The sequence below is a fragment of the Malaclemys terrapin genome, chromosome 8 (genome assembly GCF_027887155.1).
Source record: "Malaclemys terrapin pileata isolate rMalTer1 chromosome 8, rMalTer1.hap1, whole genome shotgun sequence".
Taxonomy (NCBI): domain Eukaryota; kingdom Metazoa; phylum Chordata; order Testudines; family Emydidae; genus Malaclemys; species Malaclemys terrapin.
Window position 1 is genome coordinate 92,130,750 of NC_071512.1, and position 23,867 is coordinate 92,154,616.

General features: G+C 44.4%; 1 protein-coding gene and 1 long non-coding RNA gene across 2 annotated transcripts in view; one reads left to right on the top strand and one right to left on the bottom strand.

The window, feature by feature from the left end:
- The window catches only part of AK4 (adenylate kinase 4), a 44,718-nt gene extending 36,323 nt beyond the window's left edge, over window positions 1–8,395 (bottom strand). Inside the window, exons 1-2 of the mRNA XM_054038660.1 lie at window positions 8,202–8,395; window positions 7,515–7,696 (exon numbers count right to left, since the gene is read on the bottom strand). Of these exons, the coding sequence (XP_053894635.1) occupies window positions 7,515–7,659 (145 nt within the window). The 5' untranslated portion in view covers window positions 7,660–7,696; window positions 8,202–8,395. The remainder of the gene's footprint in view (window positions 1–7,514; window positions 7,697–8,201) is intronic.
- Window positions 7,703–19,845, top strand: LOC128842560 (uncharacterized). Its single transcript, XR_008446027.1, has 3 exons — window positions 7,703–7,906; window positions 13,009–17,378; window positions 18,089–19,845. It is a non-coding gene; the product is annotated as an uncharacterized LOC128842560 (long non-coding RNA).
- Window positions 19,846–23,867: the final 4,022 nt, after the last annotated feature.

Genomic DNA, 23,867 nt, shown 5'->3' on the forward strand with positions numbered 1-23,867 from the left:
GACAATCCAGCTATATGAGTATTTCTCCAATTTGAGGAATTAATCCTTCCTATCAATGTAAGGGGCAGCACTTATTATCTAACAACTACAGCACAGCCTGTAGGTCACATATTAAAAAAATACTCAACTGAAAAAAGTTCACACTGCTGTCTGAATGTTATACCTACTTTTGTTACAAAACAACTGAAAGTTGAGGGGCACAACATTTCTCTGTTTCCGTTTATTTTATGCACTTAAGGGTTGTGTATATTCAGTTTCACTGTTCCCCCTGTACAGTGAGTCAGTTTCCTCTCTGGGTAGGACTTTCAGAGTAAGAGGAGAAAACAATATTTTGGGGAAAAAGAGAACTGATTGCCTAACCATAAAAGTCAACAGAGTAATTTTGGGGCCAGTGTAAGGTATTTTTCAATTCACTTCTTAAAGTTCATTGTATTGTCATAGCACCAGTCATGGACCAGGGCCCCACTGTGCTAGGAGCTGTACAAAACACAGAACCAAAACGCTGGCCATGCTCCAAAGAGCTTAGACTCAGTCTACTTATAACACGACAGATGGATGCAACGGGCCAGGGAAGCACAAGGAAACAGTGAGAATACTAATTAGGGCATGGCTACACTTGCGAGTTAGAGCGCATTAAAGAAGCCCCGGGCGCCCTAACTCACGACGTGTCCACACTGGCAAGGCATGTAGAGAGCCCGGACTCCGCGGCTGGAGTGCTCCTGGTAATTCACTTCCACAAGAGGCATAACGCTTGGTGCGCCCTGACTGGAGTGCCGCAGCGGCAGTGTGGACACCCTGGTCTGTTAATGCGCTCTGATCGGCCTCCAGAAGTGTCCCACAATGCCTGATCACACTGAACTCTAATGCCCTGCCCTCAGGTGACCAACCATCAGACCCGCCCTTTAAATTCTCTGGGAATTTTGAAAATCCCCTTCCTGTTTGCTCAACCAGGCGTGGAGTGCTCTCAGCGCATCTTTCCAGGTGACCATGCCTCCATGCGCCAGGTGATCCCCAGTATGGAGCAATGGCGAGGTGCTGTACCCCATCAGTGTTTGGGGGGAGGAAGCTGTCCAGTCCCAGCTGCGCTCCAGCCGTAGGAATTACAATACCTTTGGGCAGATATCAAGGGACATGATGGAAAGGGGCCATGACCAGGACGCACTGCAGTGCAGGGTTAAAGTGAAGGAGCTGTGGAATGCCTACCCCAAAGCCCGTGAGGCAAACCGCCACTCCGGTGCTGCCCCCACAACCTGCCGTTTCTACAAAGAGCTGGACACAATACTTGGGGGTGACCCCACCTCCACTCTGAGGACCACCATGGACACTTCAGAGCCCAGTGCAACAAGACAGGAGGAGGAGGAGGGAAGCGGGAGCGAGGGTGCTGAGGAGGAGGAGGAGGAAGACACTAGATGCATGCAGCCAGGAGCTGTTTTCAAGCCAGCAGGAAGGTAGCCAGTCGCAGCGGCCAGTGCTTGGGGAAGGACAAACACCAGAGGAGGCTCTCGGTAAGCAGCTTTTATTTTGGGAAGGAAGTTATTCGGTGCGGGCTCTTGGGGTGAGGAGGGTTAGGGTTGCATGCATGTCTAGATCCGGAATAGGACGTTGATGTACTCTCTCACATTGCGGTAATCGGCCTCAGTGATCTCTTCAAAGGTGTCGTGCAGAAGCTGTGCAATGTGCTTGCGCAGGATCCTTGGAAGCGCTACTGTGATCCTTGTCCCAGTCAGGCTAATATGTCCACGCCACTGTGCCATGAGGGGTGGGGGGACCATTGCTGCACACGGGCAAGCTGCATATGGGCCAGGGCGGAAGCCGCATTGTAGTAGAAGACCCTCCCTTGCTTCCCAGGTCACCCTGAGCAGCGAGATATCTTCAAGGATGAACTCCTGTGAAAAATGTGTGGACAGTGTTCAGTATAGAAGCCCCCTGCAGCTGTTGGCTCTCCCCAAACTGCAGAGCCCCAGAGGACAGTACGGCAGTGAAACAATCAGTCCCCCCTCGACCCTGTGCTTATTCACCATTTTGGGGCTCCTGTGAGTTATGTGCTCTCGCTTTGAGACGGGCAAATTCTGCTATTGTATAGACTGTGCTTGTCTTTAAGTATGGGGGAATCATTGCTCTGTCTGGTGTGAACAATGCTGCCTCTGTTAAGTGTTGCATTTTGCCTTTACAGATGCAGCCTTGAGATCTCAGCCGTCCGTGTTATCACCAGCAGAGAGACGCCAAAGAATTAGGAAGAGGCCATGTAGAAGTAAAGAAGACATGCTGCATGAAGTAATGCAGAAGTCCCTTCATGAAAATCAAAAAGCTCAGGAGCGGAGGGAGAGTGAAAGGAAGTTCCGCCAGCAGAATGCGGAGCGCCGGCAGCAAAGCACGGTGCACCGGCACCAAAGCAGGGAGCGGCTGATAAGCATCATGGAGTGCCAAGCGGACTCGATCCAGGCGCTTGTAGCCATGCAGGCGGAGCACTACCACGCCTGCCCCGCCCTGCGGCCCTTGTCCCAAAACTCTTTCCCTTGTGCCCCCATGTCACCTCCAACCCACTTTCTCCAACATCCGCGTTCTTATCACAACCAGCTGCCTCCAACACCTGTAGCTTCACCACCCAGCCTTGCAAACTATGACCCTTACCCACTGCACTCAACCCCTATCACCATGCAGTATAGCCATCCTGAAACGCAGCACTCATTGCACAGCACTCCAGATAGGAAGGCTGAGTATAACACGACATATGCAAGTCTGTGATTGAACCACTCCCCACCCCAGCCCACCCCCTTGCCCTTTCTGTTTCTCAAGCAGTGTGTTTCTTTTCAATAAATGAATTTTATTTAAAAGAAATGGCTTTTTTGGCTCTGAAAACATTCTTTATTATTGCATTAAGTAAAAGATACCTTAGCCCAGGAAAGCAACACACACTGCAAGTCAGCGTAGCAAACACAGATTCATACTAACATGGGAACCACCGCACTTCGCTCCCGTGCAGGGCACCAAACATTACTGGTGGCTTTCAGCCTCAAATTGCTCCCTCAAGGCATCCCTAATCCTTGCAGCCCCATGCTGGGCCAATCTAATAGCCCTGCTCTCTGGCTGTTCAAATTCAGCCTCCAGGTGTTGAACCTCTGAGTTCCATGCCTGAGTGAATCTTTCACCCTTCCCTTCACAAATGTTATGGAGGGTACAGCACGCAGATAACCGCGGGGATGCTATCATCGGCCAAGTCCAGCTTCCCATACAGTGCGCGCCATCAACCCTTTAAATGGCCAAAAACACACTCCACAGTCATTCTGCACCAGCTCAGCCTGTTGTTGAACTGCTCCTTGCTGCTGTCAAGGCTCCCTGTGTAGGGTTTCATGAGCCGTTGCATTAAAGGGTAAGCAGGGTCTCCAAGGATCACAATGGGCATTTCGACTTCTCCTACAGTGATCTTCTGGTCTGGGAAAAAATGTCCCGTCTTGCAGCTTCCTGAACAGGACAGTGTTCCGAAAGATGCGTGCATCATGCACCTTTCCAGGCAGCCTGCGTTAATGTCAATGAAACGCCCATGGTGATCCACAAGCGCCTGGAGAAACATGTAGAAATACCGCTTTTGGTTAACGTATTCAGAGGCTAGGTGGGCTGGTGCCAGAATTGGAATATGCATGCCATCTATCCCCCCCCACAGTTAGGGAAACCCATTTGTGCAAAGCCAGCCACAATGTCATGCACGTTACCCGGAGTCACGGTTCTTCTGAGCAGGATGCGATTAATGGCCCTGCAAACTTGCATCAACACGATTCCAACGGTCGACTTTCCCACTCCAAACTGGTTAGCAACTGACCGGTAGCTGTCTGGTGTTGCCAGCTTCCAGATTGCAATAGCCACCCGCTTCTCCACTGGCAGGGCAGCTCTCAATGTCGTGTCCTTGCGCCGCAGGGTGGGGACAAGCATATCATACAGTCCCATGGAAGTGGCTTTTCTCATCCCGAAAGTTCTGCAGCCACTACTCGTCATCCCAGACTTGCATGATGATGTGATCCCACCACTCAGTGCTTGTTTCCTCCAAAAGCGGCATTCCATGGTGGTGAGCATGTCTGTGAATGCCACAAGCAATCTCGTGTCATATGCGTTACGCGAGACGATATCTTCGGACTCCTAACTCTGAGTTTGAATCTTAAGGAGTAACTTGACTGCCAAACGTGACGTGCTGGTGAGACCCATCAGCATATTCCTCAGCACTTCGGGCTCCATTCCCGCAGATGGAAAGGGAAGACAGAGCGTGGAATACAAAAAAGTTGAAAGATGGCGCCAAATGTGGACAGAAGCACGGGGATTGCTGGGATGCGAAGCGATGCATCACGGGGTGTGGGACAGGAGCCAGAAGGCCCTGCACCCCTCGCCCCCTTCCCACAAGCCACAGTGCCAGAATGGGAAGAGATGCTCTGTGGGATAACTGCCCATAATGCACCGCTCCCAATGCCACTGCAAGTGCCGCAAATGTGGCCACGCCAGTGCACTTGCAGCTGACAGTGTGGACACACTGCAGCAATTTCCATACTATGCTCTCCGAGGGCTGGTTTAACTCACAGCGCTCTACATCTGCAAGTGTAGCCATGCCCTTAGTGTAACAGGCAGCAGTCTTAGCATACAAGATGCCGAAGTTGGCTGTATCCATTTAAATTACAACTAGCACAAGACCTCTTTTAATGCCAATGAAGTCAACGCTCTCAGGAATGTAAACTGGACATGGAAACTGCAGGCATCCCACATCTTCCTGTCCCTCTAATTTTTAGTTACCTCAGTAAGAATACTTCAGGGGAAACTCACACCTCTGCTCCTGCACAGAATTACATCTCCAGTGAGGCCAGCAGTTCCAGATTGAAACCCAACAAGAACTGCTGCACACTTATCCATTCCAAATGGTTCCTGGGCACCACAAGTTCTGTGCTGTTGTGCAGGAGCTCCAGTGTGAACCTCTTGAGGGAGGAGAAGAAACTCACATTGAAAGGGAAGGAGTGTGACAACGGAAGAAGGAAAGGAGACTGGATTGAAGAAGGAACAGAAACTCAAAATGGGAAGGGGGGGGAGAATAAGGTGGTAGAGGGAAAGATAGGCAAAAATAAGAGGAAGTGGAAAAGGGACGTGAACAGTCTACCGTAAGAGGAAAAATACTGAGATCTAGGCAAGGCCTACAGTAGAAACTTTTGCTAGTGTATCAACATTGGTTAGGTCTGCAGTGTTTTCTGCACCACCAAAGCCCTAGTGCAGATGCAATTATAGCTGCATAAAGATGCTTGTGCCAATATAGCTAATTATGCTCAGGAAACCGGTACAATTAAGCTATACCGGCAAAAGCATTTTTGCCAGTATAAGCAGTGTTAATGCTAGGAGGGTTTGCCTGCACAGGTACCAGAAAACCTCTTCTAGTGTAGATCTAGCCCTAGAGAAGCGAGGCAAGAGAAAGAAGGAAGAGATAGAGGAATAAGAGAATGCTATTGCTAATTCAAGTGGTATTTACATAATTACCCACCTTCACACCTGAAAGTGAATAGCTAATATTGATACCCAAAGAAATAGATTCTGGGATCTTCACTGAAAATTCTATACAGGGGTGATAAGTAGCCCCTAGCTTGCGTGCACTGAGCATACTCCACTGCTCTGTTAGTGAGGGGGAAATGAACTCCCCCAAACAGCACCACTGAAATTCAACCCCTGGCTCTGTTAGTCTTTTCATTATGAAGCCTGTTTCTGAAGGGTTCACAACTTGGCCATAAACACTGGCTCTGAGATGAAACGGCATATAAAAGGCTTCATTCCTAAAGTGAATATTTTCTTTTATAAGTTACAATGCCAGTTTACCATTTATATGTTAGAGGAAAAAATGGCACAAGTTTTTATTTAAAAAAAAATAAAAATACTTCCAGAAGCAACCAAGTTTTAGCCAGTTCCATAATGCCTAGCTCTAAGAAGCCCAAATTATTTCCCCTGCCTAGAGCTGGGAGAACTATGAGGGACATGTATCAGGGGGTAGCCGTGTTAGTCTGTATCTACAAAAACAACAAAGAGTCTGGTGGCACCTTAAAGACTAACAGATTTATTTGGGCATAAGCTTTCGTGAGTATAAACCTCACTTATGAGGGACATGACACTGTCAAGATCTTTTCCCATGCCTCTAGTTGCCCTGCAGCCCATGTTTCACTGCAGACTTTTCTGTTAGTATGAACTAACTCACTCCACTACATAGGAGATAAGCTGACAGGTTCATGTGGTCACAGCTACCGGTCATACCCCAGCACCATCCTCCACCCTGAAAAAAGAACCAGAGAGAAGTCTCTGCTGCCACAGATGGAGCCCACTCTACAGCACAGCTCCACAGTACAGTACACTTCACTTCACTGCACAGATGTGCCATAACTTGCCCCCATGCAGCAGAACCGCACTGGTTCCACTGCCTTTCAAGCCATATATGCTTGTAGAGGGGATGATGAGATTTAAGCTTTAGCATTTAAAACTAAGCAGACAACCCAGCTGAGATATTTGTAACACTACATGAGGAGGGAGCTATTTTTCACAATGAATTATGAATTGATACATAATATTTGTACTCAGATAAAGCTAGTGTGCAATATTTCCCCCAAAACTACAGCTAATAGTGGATGAATGGGCACACACTAATTATTTATAGTGGCTTCTTCTGAACCTCAATTACTATGTATGCAAGAATCACTATTAACTTTTCAGAGAAAACTATTTTAAAAAAAGTTAATTGTGTGGATTTAAACATGAAAACCAGGAAGTTACAATTTTTCACACCATGAAAAAAAAAACAGACAGCATACATGGTGAATAGTACATTTTAAAAGTTTTAATTGTATTCACTGATATTAATAACACTGATAAGAAAAGCATCCCTTTAAACTGCACAGCTGTACTTACTACAGCAGGAAAAAACAGTGAGTGAACTTAACGCCTGTGTATTGCAAATTGTGCAAGGAGGCACAATTACCTCCTGTTATGGATAATTTGTTGCAGTTTTCATTAACCTAGAACTCTATTGTTTTTGTGGTTTTTTTTTTTTTTTAACGAGATCCATAATGTTATAGAGGTTGGCGTCCTAACTAGATTAAAGATTGGTCAGCCTCATCACGCACCATATTAGTAGACAAAGACTACATTACAACCTAACAAACGTAAATAATTTGTTGTTAGGTGCTGTTTCTCTTCACTCCAGATTACATGGTACAAGTGGGTTATGCAATGCACTGAGCAACACATACACAAGCCTGTGCCGACTGGCTTCTTGAGCGCCGGTTGCTAGCCAGCGGCGAGATCATTTTGCAAAGGGCCCAATTTCATGGCACAATTCCCCTCTCGGGACAAACAGCGTTTAGGATCATCTGCCCCGATTGATCCCTGAGCCATTCCGCCTCGCGGTTCGCTAGCCCAGATGGTCTGCAACAGACGGCGCCTCCTATATGCAAGGAAACACGTAGGCGCCCCTGGCTGAGCAGATCCTCAACAGCTGGGCATTCACTTACCGCTCTTTGCCCTGATGTTCTCCCGTAAGAAGTGCCCGCTGGAAAGGTGCTGGAGCCCGAAGTTCTCGGCAATTCTCTGGCACACGGTCCCTTTGCCAGAGCCCGGGGGACCCAGCACGACGGCTCGCAGGAGTTTGGAAGCCATCGCAGCCGCTCACGCACTCAGAGCTCCCCGCTGATCCCTACGGAGCAACAGCGACCCCGGCAAAGTTACAGAGCAGCAGTGGCCGGGGAAGGAGCAGGTCCCCCCGCACCTCTTCCCGATCAGAGCGGGCTGGGGCAGAGACCGCCGAGTCCCGCCAGCGCCAGGCCCGACATCTCCACCCAGCAACCCCGAAGTTACAGCGGAGACGCTGGCAAATCGTGCGAGGGGAGCGGGGGGCTCTTTGCAGGTGGGCAATTCTCCCCAGCTGCCTGCGGGATTAGCCTCCAACGCGCCGAGTAACTGAGTTCCTGGGGCTCCTTAGGGACCCCCGCCGATGTCGGTACTGTTTGCAAGGGGGACGGGGGATCCTCCTTCCCACCCACCCTGATTGCACCCACGGCGCTTCTAAAGAGCCACCTTCCTCGGGAGGGAAACTCAACTCACTAATTCTTAGGGGGGAGTGGGGAGGGGACGGGGGAAAACTCCTGCAATATGGCGTTTAAAAAAATGTGCGAGGGGTTGTCCCATAACACGCTACTGACCCAACATAGCGCACAGCAGGCTGCCCCTCCGCCTCGCCTGTGCCTTTAAGCGAAAGCGTGGCGGCTGGGTCCCTTTGCAAATGCAAGCCCCAGCCCCGGGAGCCGGAGCGGGAGCAGCCGCGCGCGCTAGCTTGCTTCGGGCGCTCGCGTTCGCCCGCCCCAGCCCTCACAACAGCAAAGAAGACGGCGGCCAGTGGCAAGCTGTCACAAACCCAGGCCCGCCCCCAGAGGGCCTGGCGCAATGGGATTTGTAGTCCTATTGGTGCGTCTCTCCCACGCCCAACAGCAAACTGAACCGCCCACAAGGACTACAAATCCCAGCCAACCACACCAGCCAGCCGGCTTCCCTCCCCGCGCCCTGTATGAATCTCCTGGGGCTACGGCAGGGGTTCTCAAACTGGGGTTTGGGATCCCTCCGGTTATTACATGGGGGGTTGTGAGCATCAGTCTCCACCCCAAACCCTGCTTTGCCTCCAGCATTTATAATGGTGTTAAATAGATTAAAAAGTGTTTTTAATGTATACGAGGGGGTCGCACTCTGTGAAAGGAGTCACCAGTACAAAAGTTTGAGAACCACTGGTCTAGGAGCAACACTTAAGCCCATAAGAAGGGCCATGCTGGATCAGACCAATGGTCCATCTAGCCCAGCATCCTGTATTCTGACAGTGGCCAGTGCCAGATGCTTCAGAGGGAATGAAGAGAACAGGGCAATTTATTGACTGACCCATCCCCTGATGTCCAATCCCAGCTTCTGACTATCAGAGGCTTTAGGATACTGGAGCTAAGTTGGCATCGTTGACCACCTTGGCTAAGAGCCATTGATGGACCTGCCCTCCATGAATTTACCTATTTCTTTTTTGAACTCACTTTTGTCCTTCACACCGTCTCCTGGCAATGAGTTACACAGGTTGATTGTGTTATGTGAAGAAATACTTTCTTATATTGCCTATTTAATACTTACCTGCTGCTTATTTAATAACTCTTAACTGGGTGCCCGTGGGGTTGTCATTAACCCATAGAAACTCAGAGGAGGAGTCTGGGGTGGGGGAAACCTACATTTAAAGGCAATTTTTAAAGGGTACCACTCCCACAATATTGTGTAAGTGGCCCAAAATCATGCATTTGCCTTACAATGTGTAAACTTGCTTATGGTTACTCTTTCAAAACATAATGTTTTTCTTAATCAAATGCTTTTTAGCAACTCCAGGCCATGAGACATTAGGCACCAAATTAGGGGATGTCTCTTAAAGTACAGAACTCAAAAGAGAGGATTCATTCACACACTTCATCATTGAAAGCTAGTAGATATAGTACACTGGAACGGAATGTTACCACAGGGACTATTATGAAAATAGCTGTTACGAAAGTGATTTTGCAGACTATGGTTATTGTGTGTGTAGAACATGTGCGCACACACAAAATATTTATAATGTAGCAGACTTGCCAAGTCTCATTCAGTTGGGAGAGATACTCCCTTGTTTTGAATGGTTTATAAAGGGAAACTGACAAGTTCCAAAATTACACTTCTAAAAGCAAATATCTTACTAGTGTTACTAATAACTGTATGGTTAAAACTGAAGGATATTTTTAAATATAACCTTTCCCACCTTTGCTGCTTGTTGATTCCTCCTTCTGCTTGGACAATGAAAACCGACTAGTCAGGTGACTTTCTGGTTTAATGCACTAGCATAATGCTGCAGTATCTAGTAACATGCTTCATGTTCACACACAGAAATGTTCCCAACATTGTGCAAGTGTTATAAATATCTGTAGTAGACTTCCTTCAAGCCAGGCCAACCATCATGTGGTTCTTCACTCTGCCAATCTCCATCAGTACAGTGCCACTGAAGACAGGAATTATTAGTGTAATAACCCCAAGAGCACAAATAGTCTTCCCACTACTGTCCCATAGTGCACAGGTCAATGCTTAGGTGACATGTCTGGTCTGGAGTAAAGCCACTTACCTGTACAAATAATGCTGCACATGCAGGGGTGAAAGTAACTTAAAGGACTTACCGGTACTCCGGAGTCCTTATGAGGGGGTGGGGCCTCTACTGGAAGAGGCGGGGCCTTTAGAGCCCCAGGCCCTTTAAATTTCCGCTAGGGGAAGCCGATCCGCCCCAGTACAGCGCACTGGCTCTTGCCGGTACACCATACCGGGGCGTACCAACTTACTTTCACCTCTGTGCACATGCAGCTTTTGATTTCAATATGTATTGATGGGGATTTATTTTGCAGGCTCAAGGAATCAGGGAAATAGTTTCTGAGTTCTAATTAATGCCACCACTACTCTTGTTAAAAGTGTGGAAATGTTCATATCTCCCTAGCTCTCCCAGTGTCCCCTCCTCTCTGGGAATCATGGGATCTGGCTTCTATCCCTGGCTTTGTCATGGACTTGCTCTGTGACCTGGGGCCTTAGTTTTCCCATTTGTAAATGGGAAATTAATACTTACCCACCTTTGTAAAGTGCTTGGAGGCCTACAAATGGAAAAGTGATATGGGCCTGAAATTCCCACACTTGCAATGAGCCCATCTCCCAAATCACATAGCTGGAGCAGGTGAGATGCCCAACCTAAAGCTCCTATCTATCCACCAAGAACCCCGTCTGCAGGGGCAGAGGGAGCAGAAAGTATTGAAATCTACAAACTGCTGAATCCTTGGCCTGGGTGGTCTCTTTATTTAGAAGGTCACCTAGCAATAGAGAGGAGAAGAGAGATACAGAAAGTGCTACAACAGCACTGAATGCTAACAAGATGGGGAATAATAAAAGCTATTCACTCATAGCTGACAAGGTCCAGTGTGAGATTTCATGGCAAAGGTTAGGAATGGGAGATGTTCTGGTCTGTGGGACAAATCAAGAGTCCAGACTAAATGAAGCAGAAGCAGTAAAGGATTAATTATCCTTAGCTGGTGCCTACTCCTTGAAAAGGAGTTTCATTTGCTTCATTTCATTTGCTTCATTGCTTCTTTCTTGTGACTAGAGTCCAAAGCAAGAAAGTATATACAAAGTTCATCACACAAGGAATCTCAATAATACAGAGCTCCTGCATTCTAGCTTCGGCTCTATTTAATTCTGTTGTCAATTCCCAGCATGCATAGGAATAAAAATGCTTGGCTTTTATGAAGAGAGTGCACTGCATTGTTTTCCTCTTTTACTAAAGAAAACAAGAAGCATCCAGGGGCAGCCAACCAAAGCAAGGCCGGCTTTAGGGGGTAACTCAAGTAGGCTTCTAGGAAGTTTAAGTAAAGGGTGTCATCATAGTTATACATAGGAAAATGTTCATTCCTATCTCCTTAGTATTCCTGATGTGAGCATAGAATTCTGCCTCACCCAGAATTCTGTTTGACCACACATGAGCCCTGAACTCATGCCTTTCAGAGCGGGAGAGGTAGATTCCAGTGGCATGGTGTTGTGAAATGATTATGGTATGTATATTATGATAAAGCATTTCCTGCAAATTCTATTTTTGCTGATACACAATGTCTCATAATAGTTTTGGTTGAACAGCACAAATGGAATCTGATAGGGATCCTAGTAGGATGTTTTGTTTGTTTATTTGCTTTATAAAACTGGCTGTCCCCAAGAACAATTAATACAGCATGTACTGGGGAAACTACCAGTTTTTCAAATGGTGTCATGAAAATTTTGGTGGTAGCAGGTCCTCTAATGGAGTGAGAAAGGAATGCAGACGTGCCCATGGTCAACAGCTTTATATTCCCCCATCACTTAGCTCCCTATTATGTTGGGATGAACAAGTTTCGATGGAATCGGAAACATGACTTTGCCATGAAGGTTCTACATAGCTAGTTCAATCCCCTTGCCACTCTGACTGCTGGTATATTCTTTCCTCCATTGACTGCTGTCATGAATTAACATCTGGTGTAGGAGGGTAAGTCTCAAATGTTAACTGACTCAATCAAGTAATTTTGGTCACAATTTTAAGATTTTGACTAAAGTTTTGGAAATCCTCCAATTAATTTAATATTTTAGGATTTTTAGCAAATTAATAACTGCAAAACAGTTTTTTTAAAGTTTAATCTTTCAGTCAATGGATGGAAACTCAAAGAGCATTGTGCTTGTACATCAGAGCCAAAAAGGTGTCTATCCAAGATAATAGATAGCATAAATGGTGAGAAGTCAATCAGATATTTAACGTTTTCAGTTTTAAATCAGTGGTTAAAGTAAATTGAAAGGGGAGGAGCGATCTCTCACTGACGAAAAAGAAAGGAGGGGGAGCTCTTGGCTTTTAGCAGAAAAGGGAAAGCTGTGTTCTCCCTGCCTCCTCCCCAGGGCTGGATCTAGGGGCAGGCGACCATCTGGGGTGCCAGCCTTGGAGTGGTGTTTTTGTTGTTAATAGAATATTTGAAGTAAAAATGTTTCCGTTATTCCATATGTAGATTCACTTTTCACTAACCTCATAGAACCTTCCCGACTTTTTGAGAACGACATATTCCTTGAACCTCTTAGAATATTGTCAGCCATGCCATCATAGGTATATAAGGGGCGGGGCATCACCAGTGAGATATCAGAGGACGTGAGAGACACTTACAGTATTGTGAACCTTGTTTTATTGTGTAACTGTGAAAATGCATTTGTGTTTTAAGACTTGAAGAGTGTAACTAGCAACTAATAAAGGACATACTTAATGAGATGCCAGAGATATCTATCGAATCCCTGTCTATGCAACAATATAAAAGAAATACTGTTATTTCTTTTGCCATGCTTAACGTGTAATGTTTGATGACTTTCTAAGACTGCGGAACATAAACTTTTGCTTTCCATAATACTGTCTGTTTTCCCTCGTAGAAAATAAAAGATGCCCCTGAAGAAGCCTTCAGGAGCCCAGTATAGGAACCAAAAAACTCAGTTGCAATCTAGTTTGCAGCAAAGGGCACATTTGATGGGGAAATATCTGAAACAGAACAACACAGACTGGGCTTTAGGCATCATCCCAGCGCAGAAGAAATAGAGGAGCAAAGCATAAATGATGGAAGTCCTATTACTAAGGAATTAGCAGATTTACCTGAAGATCAGGAATGGAAATATGAGGAAAGTGATGGAGAATCATCCAGTTTTCATGGCGGTGTAAAGGAGAGTGGTAATAAAGAAGAATGTGGTTCACATGAAAAGGAGAGTGATGACAAAAAAAATCTGGTTTACATGAAAAGAGAAACAATAAAGAAGAATCAGTCTCGCATGATGACAGATACAGCAGTGACAAAAATTGCACACCACAGATCTATACATCAGATCCCACTTTATGTCCAGCGATCCTAAACTCTGCCAATATTGATCGTACAATTTTGAATGGGCCAGGCAAAATCAAGGATATGATGTTTCCCTTAAATGAGCAGAAGTGACACTTCTCAAGGTCACACTGCAAAAGAGTATGCAAGAATGGTGAGAAACTAAATTGGCATTGGCTAGTTTACTCAAAATCAACTGACAAAGTGTTCGGTTTTTTGTTGCATAATATTTCATAAGAATGCCAAATTGTTGCTTGCGCTTTCCGAGTACAATTACTGGCATAACTTAGCTGATGCTCTTAAGCAACATGAAAAGTCACCTGGCCATTTTATGTCCTACTCTAAATGGATGGAGGTCGAGTCCAGGCTCAAGCCGAATAAATGCATAGACACAGAAAGCCAGCGCATTATTAATGTAGAAACATAGCATTGGAGGATCTTGCTTGAGCATCTGATCTCAATTACCCTCTTCCTTGCAAAGAATAATTTGGCTTTCCAGGGTTTGATGGATAAGTTGTTCACTGTACATAACAGTCATTTCCTTGGTTTGGTAGAGTTCCTTGTGTGGAAGCAGAGAAAGAACTGACAGGAAGGGGATTGCAATACATGACAGTTTGTTAGCAAGAGTCAGGCTAACTGTAACCCTAATAACGCGAGATTTGTAGAAGCAAGGATTGTGTGAGACGAGTGGGAAAGAACTGTGTGAGAAGTTGTTGTGACCTTGTGTAGATAATGTGCAAACAATATGGGATGTAGACTAAGAGTCTACATTAGTGAGAAAAACAAGGTATCAGAATGACCTATGTATAAACAAAATGCAGCTGTTACTTTTCTTTGTCTGTAACAAAAGGTATAAATGTTTGCTGTAATTGTTTACCTGTTGAGAGACCTGCCTAGGAGGGGGAGACCCTGTGTCCTAGTGCACTCTCTCCCTTTATGTAGCTATTTAAGAGAATAAAGTATCTGATTTTGCTGTACCCAACCAAAGTGTCTCTGACACTTGGGAAATACCACAATGTCTTGCATGAGCACCCACGTTGAGTAGTTTGTAAAGAAGCTATATGGGACATTACTCCAGCAGAACAATTCAAAACAAATTGATTGACCTTATGTCAAGGAAAGTGCTTGATAACATATTGATGCGGCTTGGCAAAGCCAAGAACTATGCCATCATAATGGACTGCACTCCCAATGTAAGTCAGTGAAAAGATGTCATGTACAGTAAGATTTGTTGAAGACGAGGATGGTTGTATCCAAGCAAAGGCACACTTTATCTGTTTCCGATCTATGGGCGACTCTACTGTAAAAGGCCTAACAGAACTGTTTATGAATGTTTTGAACGAGAATAAAATAAAGCTTCAGGACTGCCATGGCCAAGGCTATGACAACCGTGCAAACATAAAGAGAAGAAACAGTGGCATCCACGCAAGGATCCTTGCGCTGAATCCAAGAGCTTTCTTCGTGCCTTGTAGCTGCCATTCCCTCAACGTGGTTGTGTAAGATGCCGCGTCATCTTCTTTAGATTCAGTATCTCTCTTTGGATTACTACAAAGGATATGCGTTCTGTTTTCAGCATCAACTATCAGGTGGAACGTGGAAGATCCTCACAGACAGTGTTACATATTTGACCCTGAAGGCATTAAGGGACACTTGCTGGGAGAGCTGCATTGACAGCGTAAGGCCAGTGAGGTACTAAGTGACTGAGGTTTATGACACCCTGATGGAACTGGCGCAGTCGAGTAAAGCCGAGGCCGGAATCCGACTGCAAAGCCTGGCAAACCAGATCACTGACTTCAAATTTCTGGTCTCAGTTGTGATTTGGCATGATATCCTGTTCCAAGTAAATATTGTAAGCAAGGCATTACAAACCAGTCGATGGACATTGCGGCTGCTACTACTTTGATGAGAAGCTGCTTGATTTCGTTGTGGCCTATAGAGACAACGGATTTGAAGATGCCATCACTGCTGCCAAAGAAATGGTGGAAAGGTGAGGAGTTGAGCCTGTCTTCAAGGAAATTCGTATTAATTGGAAGAAGTGACAGTTTGGTTATGAGGGCAGAGATGAGGTGATGGGGAGCTTTTTTGCTCGCTGGTTGACACTGCTTGAGTGTCCATTGAAGAAATATTTGGACAAATGAATCACCACAAAAAGACCTGAGGGTGGAGGGGTATGACCTGCCGGCTGACAGGAAAACACTCTTGAACAATTGTAGAGACCTTCACCTGACGCTGACACAAGGGGAACATTCAGAGGTCAATGATAAAGACCTCTATGTCAAAATGGACAACATCCGTCACATTTTGCAACATGGGAAGCACTTTCCACTCCAAGTTCTCCGATTAATTCATGATGCAGAGCTGAAGGAGACTTTTTCTAATGTCTGGAAAGCTTTCAAGAGTCCGCTCATGTTGCCAGTCACAGTTGCGAGTGGTGAGCGCAGTTTTCAAAGCTCAGGCTCATTAAAACATATCTTTGATCGACGATGGCTGATGAGAGACTGACATTGCTTGCTATTTATTGTTTGAAAATGCTATTGGCCAGTCTTTGGATCTCGCTGATGTTGTGCTTCAGTTCGGGAGGGCAAAGGCAAGAAAAGTGACCTTTTGAACTAAAGGACTTAAGGTTAACATTCTAAGGTTGTCACTTACCGTAACACTATTTAATACTGGTCCACCCAATGTTGGTGCACAGTTCAATTTCTTGATGTTAGTACATTTCAGTTATTCTTAAAATTTAAAAGTTTCTATATGCTTAGAGGAAATGATTTTTATTTGCTTATATATGGCATGAATAAATACAGATTTACAGATCCTAGCGTGCAAATTTATCATCTTATATGACAGGGATAAATCATGCATCAAAGTTGTGAAATAAGCTACAAATGCAATAAAGTAGTCAAAGTTTAATAAGCGGGAGGTGCCATTTGGTCTAGGGCTAGCTCTGCTCCTCCCCACTCTTATAAATCCTGGTTTTACTAATCTAAGGTGATGTTAGTAAAAGACCTGACAGGTTTTTTAGTAATCTGGTTCCTTGACTTCAATGGGAAATTTGCCAGACAAAAGACAACATGGTGTTGCCCATTGTTTTTATTTTGTAAATGTCTGCGTGGGAACCTGTCATGGCTGGTTGGTAGACCCCCAGTTTTATCTACCTTGCTCTTACAGCCATTTGCAGTCTGTACAATGCTTCACATGTGAAACTATTTTAAAAAATGTTTTAACCTTTTTTCCTGTCATAGCAACTTCTGCCAGTAGCTTATGAATAACCCAACATAACAAACCAGTGTATGTATTTGTGTGAAGAGGATCAATTCAATGAGAAAACAGATTTCAGTGTCACACGTCCAAATCTTTGATAGCAACATGGAGCAGGCAAGTCATTTTAAGAATGATTAAAAATGCTTTAACATCGTTAACTTTTTTTAGTATGATGACGAGTGAACAGAGCTCAAAGTTGGTATTGCTCAGCAGAAAGCGGCGTGGAAATCGGAGGCATTTGATCAGGCAGAACAGGGTCTGGTCTCATCTTAACTGCTTCTGATCTCCTGATGGTAAATCTGGGGCAGAAGGTGAGTGAGGGGTGACTTTCTCTACCAGACGGTTAAATCCCACAATGCAAGAAGCGGTGCCCTCTGGTTGCTTGTTATTTTCTGACAGTTGGGACGCATCGCTGGAGACAAGGAGAGACGAAACACTTGCGCGCGCGCGTGTGTGTGTGAAGTTGTGTCTTGTCTCCGTTTTTGTTTTGCTCTTTTCTGGTCATGAGACCCGGAAGTTTTTTTTTTTTAATCACATGGCAGAGAGATATAATAAAAACAGAAAAATGGCGACAGTCACGTTGTGGCGAGTCTATGCTGCGTCATTAGATAATCTTCATGCAAAGATCGCAAAGAACAAAGAGAAGAGGGGAAAGGAGCCCCGGCCGCAAAGGTGGGTGAGCAGAGGGCAGGGAATAGGGGGTGCACGGGCTGCGATCGGGAGCAGCGCACCCTTTTGCAGCTCGGGGGGCGGGGAGGGGGGGTATTGCAGGGCGTTGCAATCTTGGCATCACAAGTCCTGTGCTGTCCTCTCATAATTCACCTTTAGGCAGCGCTGGAAACGAAAGCCAGAGGTTTGTTTATGTTTTGGGGGAGGGGACCTATTTTTTGCGGGTGTGAGCGGGATGGAGGATAGGCAGGAGTTATCTTGCTGCCGGGGGGGGGGGTGAGAAAGGAAGAGGAGTTTTGGTTGGGAATGTTGTTTTCTTTACAGCGCTCTCCCTGGATCGCAGGCAGCTGCCTCGAGCCAGGCTTGTTTTTCCTCGCACGCGTGGTGCTCCTCCCAACAGCTGGATGCGTTGTAAGCCGCTCTGCATCGCACGCTGACAGTCGCTCCGCGGACCGGGGGGCTGATTGCGGTGGGGACGGTTATAGAGGGAGGGTGGGGTACCGGCGCACCGCTGTCCGATTGCCTTTGCGGGGTTGTTTTGCATGCTGATGGGGAGCAGGGCTGAAGCCCTGTAGGTCTCCCAGCCCCTGGCCTTTCGGGATGTGTGTGTGCGGTTTTTAATGTTGCGCACTGTTATTTTCCTTCGGGATCCTGGCACTGGTTCCTTTCCGTCAAGCGATTGTAAATATAGCCTGGATCTTGTTTACATGAAGCATCCAGCGGGAGGAGCCTGGGAGGAGGAGGAGGAGGAGGAGGAGGAAGATGGAGGAGTCTCCACGGCTCGCTGGGGTGAGCTTCCCAAACGGAGGAGGAGCCAAGACAGGGCTGGAGTCTCCCTCAAGCAGCCTGGAAGCTGCCTGGTACGTGGGCTTGTCCCTTGCAGATTCGCGCCCCCAACCAGGCAGAGCTTCACATCAGCAGCTCTTGGGAGCTGGGTACCAAGCTATGGCTGTCTCCCCTCCCAGACAAGCGACAAAAACTTGTTTGATGGTGCTTTTGTTCCCACAGTGGCGGGCACTGGCACTCGCTGGCTGAGATCAGCAAGGGAGAATGCCCGAGGGGCTTTTCCTAGTCTCTGTGCTCCTGCTCACGCCTCTCACCCCCTTTGGAGCCACACCTCCAGTTCCCTCTAGCTTTCACTTACATAGCAGAGTATTTTCTTATTTATTTCAAAGAGAGGGCCTCAGCGCAAGTTCAGCTGGACAAAGGGGACAGGTACAGGGCCAGATCCTAGATCACCAACTTGTTTCCTGACTTAGTAAGTTATTCTTTAACAAAGCGTAGGGACATTTTCTTTCCATTGGCTAATAAGTGACAAAGGCCAAGTCCATGGCCCTGGTTCCTGCCATGCCAGCCTCTGTGATTGTTAGCAGATGTTTTCAGTGCAGCATGAGCTGAAAACAAAGAGCATCCCTGCCCCCCCCCATCACTATATTGAGCTCCCCTTACATGGGAGATGTTGGTCCATCTTGAGCTGTGTTCTAATAATGGGTGTATGTGTGTGTGAGGGAGGGAGTTTCCAAGAAAGCGAATGCTGGGGGATCCAGTCAGGTTGCTGGTGTTAAATTTGTTTGAATATTTTCATGTATTTTTCAGGAAGGGGCCTCTAGGAGCTCTTGTTTCCAGAAAAGTGACTGAATACTTGCCCACAGACCGTAGCTGATGAATGATTAATCATGTTTTAGAGATTTATTTATTTAATTATTCATACATTTGGTACACCAACAGCAGCAGTTAGAATTCATCTATCAGACCGTTAACTCAACCACTAATCAATGTTTAAGAGGGGAAGGGAGTCAAAAAGACTAAAAGGTAAGTGTTGGTGGAAGGAATCAAGCAGAACGTAGATAAAGAATGGAGAAGATTTTATAAACAGTTCCCATGACGGAAGTTTCCTTGATGGGAGAGTTTCATATTGTTGAATGTACCTGTCTCCTACCTTACTTACAAGTGAAGAAGCAAATCTTTAAAAACGAATAAAGAAGAATTTAAAGCTATAGAAAATATTGCTTTAATAACTGTCCTAGCACACTAGAGTCTTTCACTTCTAGGTGCTGTAAACTGCACTGTAGGGAGGAGCTCCTGCCATATTAAAATTCCAGTAACTTTCTTAAGGAGTAAAGTCACTTACCCAGTAGCCAAAAGATCAATTATATCCCTATAACTGTAGTTTTCTGCTCTTAAGATCACACACAAAGTAAAATATTTGTAATAAAGGTGGAGTTTTTCCCCACTTTTCCTAGCTTTGGATAAGACAGATCTCTTCCTAGTCAGTGTCAGAGTTGGCCTATAAAAATCAGAGCTCTAATTCCAAGCTACATGCTAGGAGAAAAGAAAGAAAAGTTGTATTTGTAGGGGGAGGATAAATAGCCAATTTAGTTTTTAGACTCTAATAAAAAGGAGTGTTGTGTAATTCAAAACACTCAAGAAACGTGGTAAGTTACCAACCCCGAAAGAAGAGAGTAGTGGAAATGGGTGTGTGTGTGGGGGGGGGGGGGGGGGCGCCACGGAAAACAAGCAAAAAAACAATGTGAATAGAATTTTTTTAAACGCAAAATCTGACAGCAAAAAACAGAACATGGATTTGAAAATTTTAAAATCAAGTTAAAGTATTTGCAATGCCTTAGAAATAAGCTGAACAAAAATACACACTGAAAAATGCACTTGAGTAAATTTATGTATACCACATTGAGATCAGAGGGACTACTCCTGTATGTTTTCAGGATTCAGACCTATGTTACTTGACCATTGAGAAAAGCTTTCTTTTTATTCTAGAAAAGAAGGTGAGTATTAAAAGGTGAGAAGGCAGAGTAAATAGATCCCCTTATCATCAGCAAAATGTAAATACATCTAAAGTGTCCAGCCTTTGTGATGCTAATAGAATGCTCTAATGACATTTTTTGTACCTTTATATTGTTCACATTTTTGAAAACCAGGAAACACTTATTTTTTATATAAATCCTTAATAAATGTGTGCTCCTAGGTTACCTTACGGTTACTATTTTCAGAAAATGGCAGTTTAGTCTAAGGATGCTGATAAATTTGCAGTTGATGGCAAATATATATCCTAATATTTTTGTACATATTTGCCCATTCATATTTGCATCCTGGAACAATATTGTATAACATATTGACTGGTCCCTTGTTTATGAAACATATGTTTGTAATTTGTTTTAAAAATGCACAAATATTTTTTCCAGGAAGCTGTGTTTCACATTTGTCTCTTTATTGCCCTCTTGTGTTTAAAAATATGTAAGAGACCATTTTGGTAGTACTTGGGCCCAGCTGAATGTTAAGCATTTCTGAATTTTAAAAGCAGTTTATTTAACTTAAGGAAATACATTGTCAGTTTAGTTGGTTATTTATTATGTTATCCATAAAGTTCTTGCTCTACCCTATTAGAAATATTTAAGTACCACTTACACCAATTAAGTCCATCAAATTCTTAAATGGAACATTATGTGAAATGTAAAATCTATTTATCAATTCCTTTCCATTGTGAAACCTGATGAAACATTTATTTTAATATGCTGATCATTACAGAACTGATTCACTAGATTAGATGCCTTTATTCAAAGAGAAAAACTACCATGACTTTTTCAGCAGTACTTCAAACATAAACCAGAGAAAATATTTTGATAAACGTCTTTCATTGTTTGCAATGTAATTCTTGATTTCAGCAGTTTTCATTTAGACCTCAGTGTATGGCCCAAATCAACCATCGCACAGCCTGAACAAACAAGCCCATCAGACAGCAACTCTTCCTTCAAACTCCAGGATCCTTTCCACATCCAGTGCTTGTTACTATTTTGGATTTGATCCTGCTCCCACTGAAACCAATGGCAAAACTTCAATGGGAGTAGGATTGGGCCTCAAAGGATCCCAGTGCTGCAGACGCACCTGTTGGAACTTTAGCACAGCTGTAAGCATTTACAGAATGGAGGCATGAGATGGTACTGTGAATCCCACAAGACAGAAACCTTGTCTTTTTTGTGTGTCAAGGCCCTAGCACTTTCAGTGTGGAACATACTACTTTGAAACTTAAAAGATATTATAGCCACATAATTAGCTAAACTATTAGATAATGGGTCCAGATCCTCCACCAGTGTAAATTTGTGCAGCTTCATTGTCTTAAGTGGAACTATGCCAATTGTACCAGTTGAGGATCTTGCCTATGTAGTTTATGTATGGGATCAGCACTCTACTTCAAATGCTGATTGAAACTGAAAAATAATAATAATAATAATAATGAGAGGGGAAAATACCCTCATTCCATCAGTGATTATCTCCACAGAATGAGTACATTATTTCCCCCCTGTTAAATACAGTATCAGTAGATTTGGATTTTTAAGACTGTTATTGGTAAAAGATTGTACGGCTCTGAAAAATACTTTAAAGCTGCATTGAATTTAACTGCACTGATACCAGTTAGCCAGGTAATTTTCAAAAAGAGTGGATAAATTAATTGAAGTTTCAGAACACTGAATTTGTTAATTTCCACATGTATTTATTAAACATGCATTAAATCCATCATCCGTGTCCTCGGAGAGCTGAACATCAGTATTTGATGTGATCTTTATTTTTGAAACATGCACAAGAGGAAACACTATGTAAGCACACAATAAATCAAGCACTATTCTCTATATGATACTAACAGACATAATGACTGACAGGCTGCCCTGGCTCAGTTATCACAGTGCTGATGCTGTCTATTCTAAAGGTACAGTACTGTGATAACTGAAGGATGGCAGCCATCTTAGCTTCACAAGAACCCAACGAGCAGAAATCAGAGAAGATGTCCTTATTTTCTGGATACCGGACATGCTTTGTTTATGAAAGTGACCAGGTGCTCGAGCAGAAAGATGCTTGTTGTAAGGGTACATCTTAACTCACTTGAAGAAAAGAATAAATGGCTTAAAAAAAGACCTTTAGTTCTACTGGAATAAAAACAAATCACTTTATATCTGTTGAGTTTGCCTGTTAATTGACTGACCTTTTCTACTTGGAAGTTCTTTAAAAAATTATAGGCTTTGAACGAGTACTCTAGGCTTTGAAGAAGCATGCTATAGAGTTTAAAAGATGATTATTCATAATGTAACAGTAGATGGAGGTCCCTATCCATTATGGAACTCATTGCCACAAGAATTAAGATTAGATTCAGAGCCAAATATAAAGCCCACCTCTTCACCCTGGCTCTCTCTCAAATTAAAGACCACCCCCTCCCCAACCCCACCTCTTGGTGGCAGGGAAGGTAGTGAAAAAACACTGACATTTTAAGTAAAGGAAGGTGCTTGTGTACTGTGGTGATGAGGATCACGTAGGTACCCGGATGGATCAAGAGAAAACAAGGCAAGTTCTTAATGCAAGTAGTAGTTACGACATTCATACACCTCTACCTTGATATAACGCTGTCCTCGGGAGCCAAAAAAATCTTACCGCATTATAGGTGAAACCGTGTTATATCGAACTTGCTTTGATCCGCTGGAGCACTGCTTACTGTGTTATATCTGAATTCGTGTTATATCGGGGTAGAGGTGTACCTTCGTTTCTTCATGGATCTATAATCCCTCCTGTTTATAAATATTTACATACTTTCAAAAGACTAATTCAGCCTCAACATCTTTCCATTTAGGTAAATACATGGTGGGCCAGTATCCTCATTTTACTAATTGGGAGCTAGACCATAGAGCTACAGGAGTGTGCACTAGGCCCCCTGTCAAACTGGTGGTAGAGCTAGGATTAGGATTCAGGAGCTCCTGGCCCCATCTCATGCTCAATCAACTATTTTATCCTTGCCTCTCCAAAATGTAATGAGATGAAGACTGAAAGACCACACACAGCTAGGTGATTTGATAAAAGGACTATAAAGGAATTGGAGAGGAGGTGGTAGTGTATCTGCTCCTGATTGAAGCCAGAGTCTCTTATTTTTCTGAGCATTAACTTTAAAATATGTTTGGGCTTTTTTAAAGCTGAGATTTTCAATACTCCCATCTTTTGGTGTTTTCCTCAGCAAAGACTATTGTGTGGAGCCTCTGTCCTGTCCAAATGTTGTTATAGATACGAAGCTGCAATGCTGGAAAATTAACACCAGAGAGGACCATTGAATCAGTTCTCTTTTGGAAGTGGTGAAGTTTCAAAGTAACTGTTTCATAGATGAACAGACACCTGCACATATCAACATGGTGTCCATTCCCAGCTCTGCATACTTCCTAAGGAAGTATTCACATGTGACGCAGCACTCTTCTCGTTACCTGTGAAGGTTTCATTGGACAGGTGATCAATCAGCAGTGATCTCCCTTTGTTCTCTGTACTGCTATTGCTACCTCAGATGGGTTAAGAAAATATTTCCATATAGGCAGAGTGTCCTGCACCTTCCTCCAAAGCACTGGATACTGGCCCTTGGAGACCGAACAGTGGGTTTGATGCATCCCTGCAATGACCCAGTATGGTAATTCCTGCTTTGTTTTACTTCTCTAATCCTTTAATATAGAC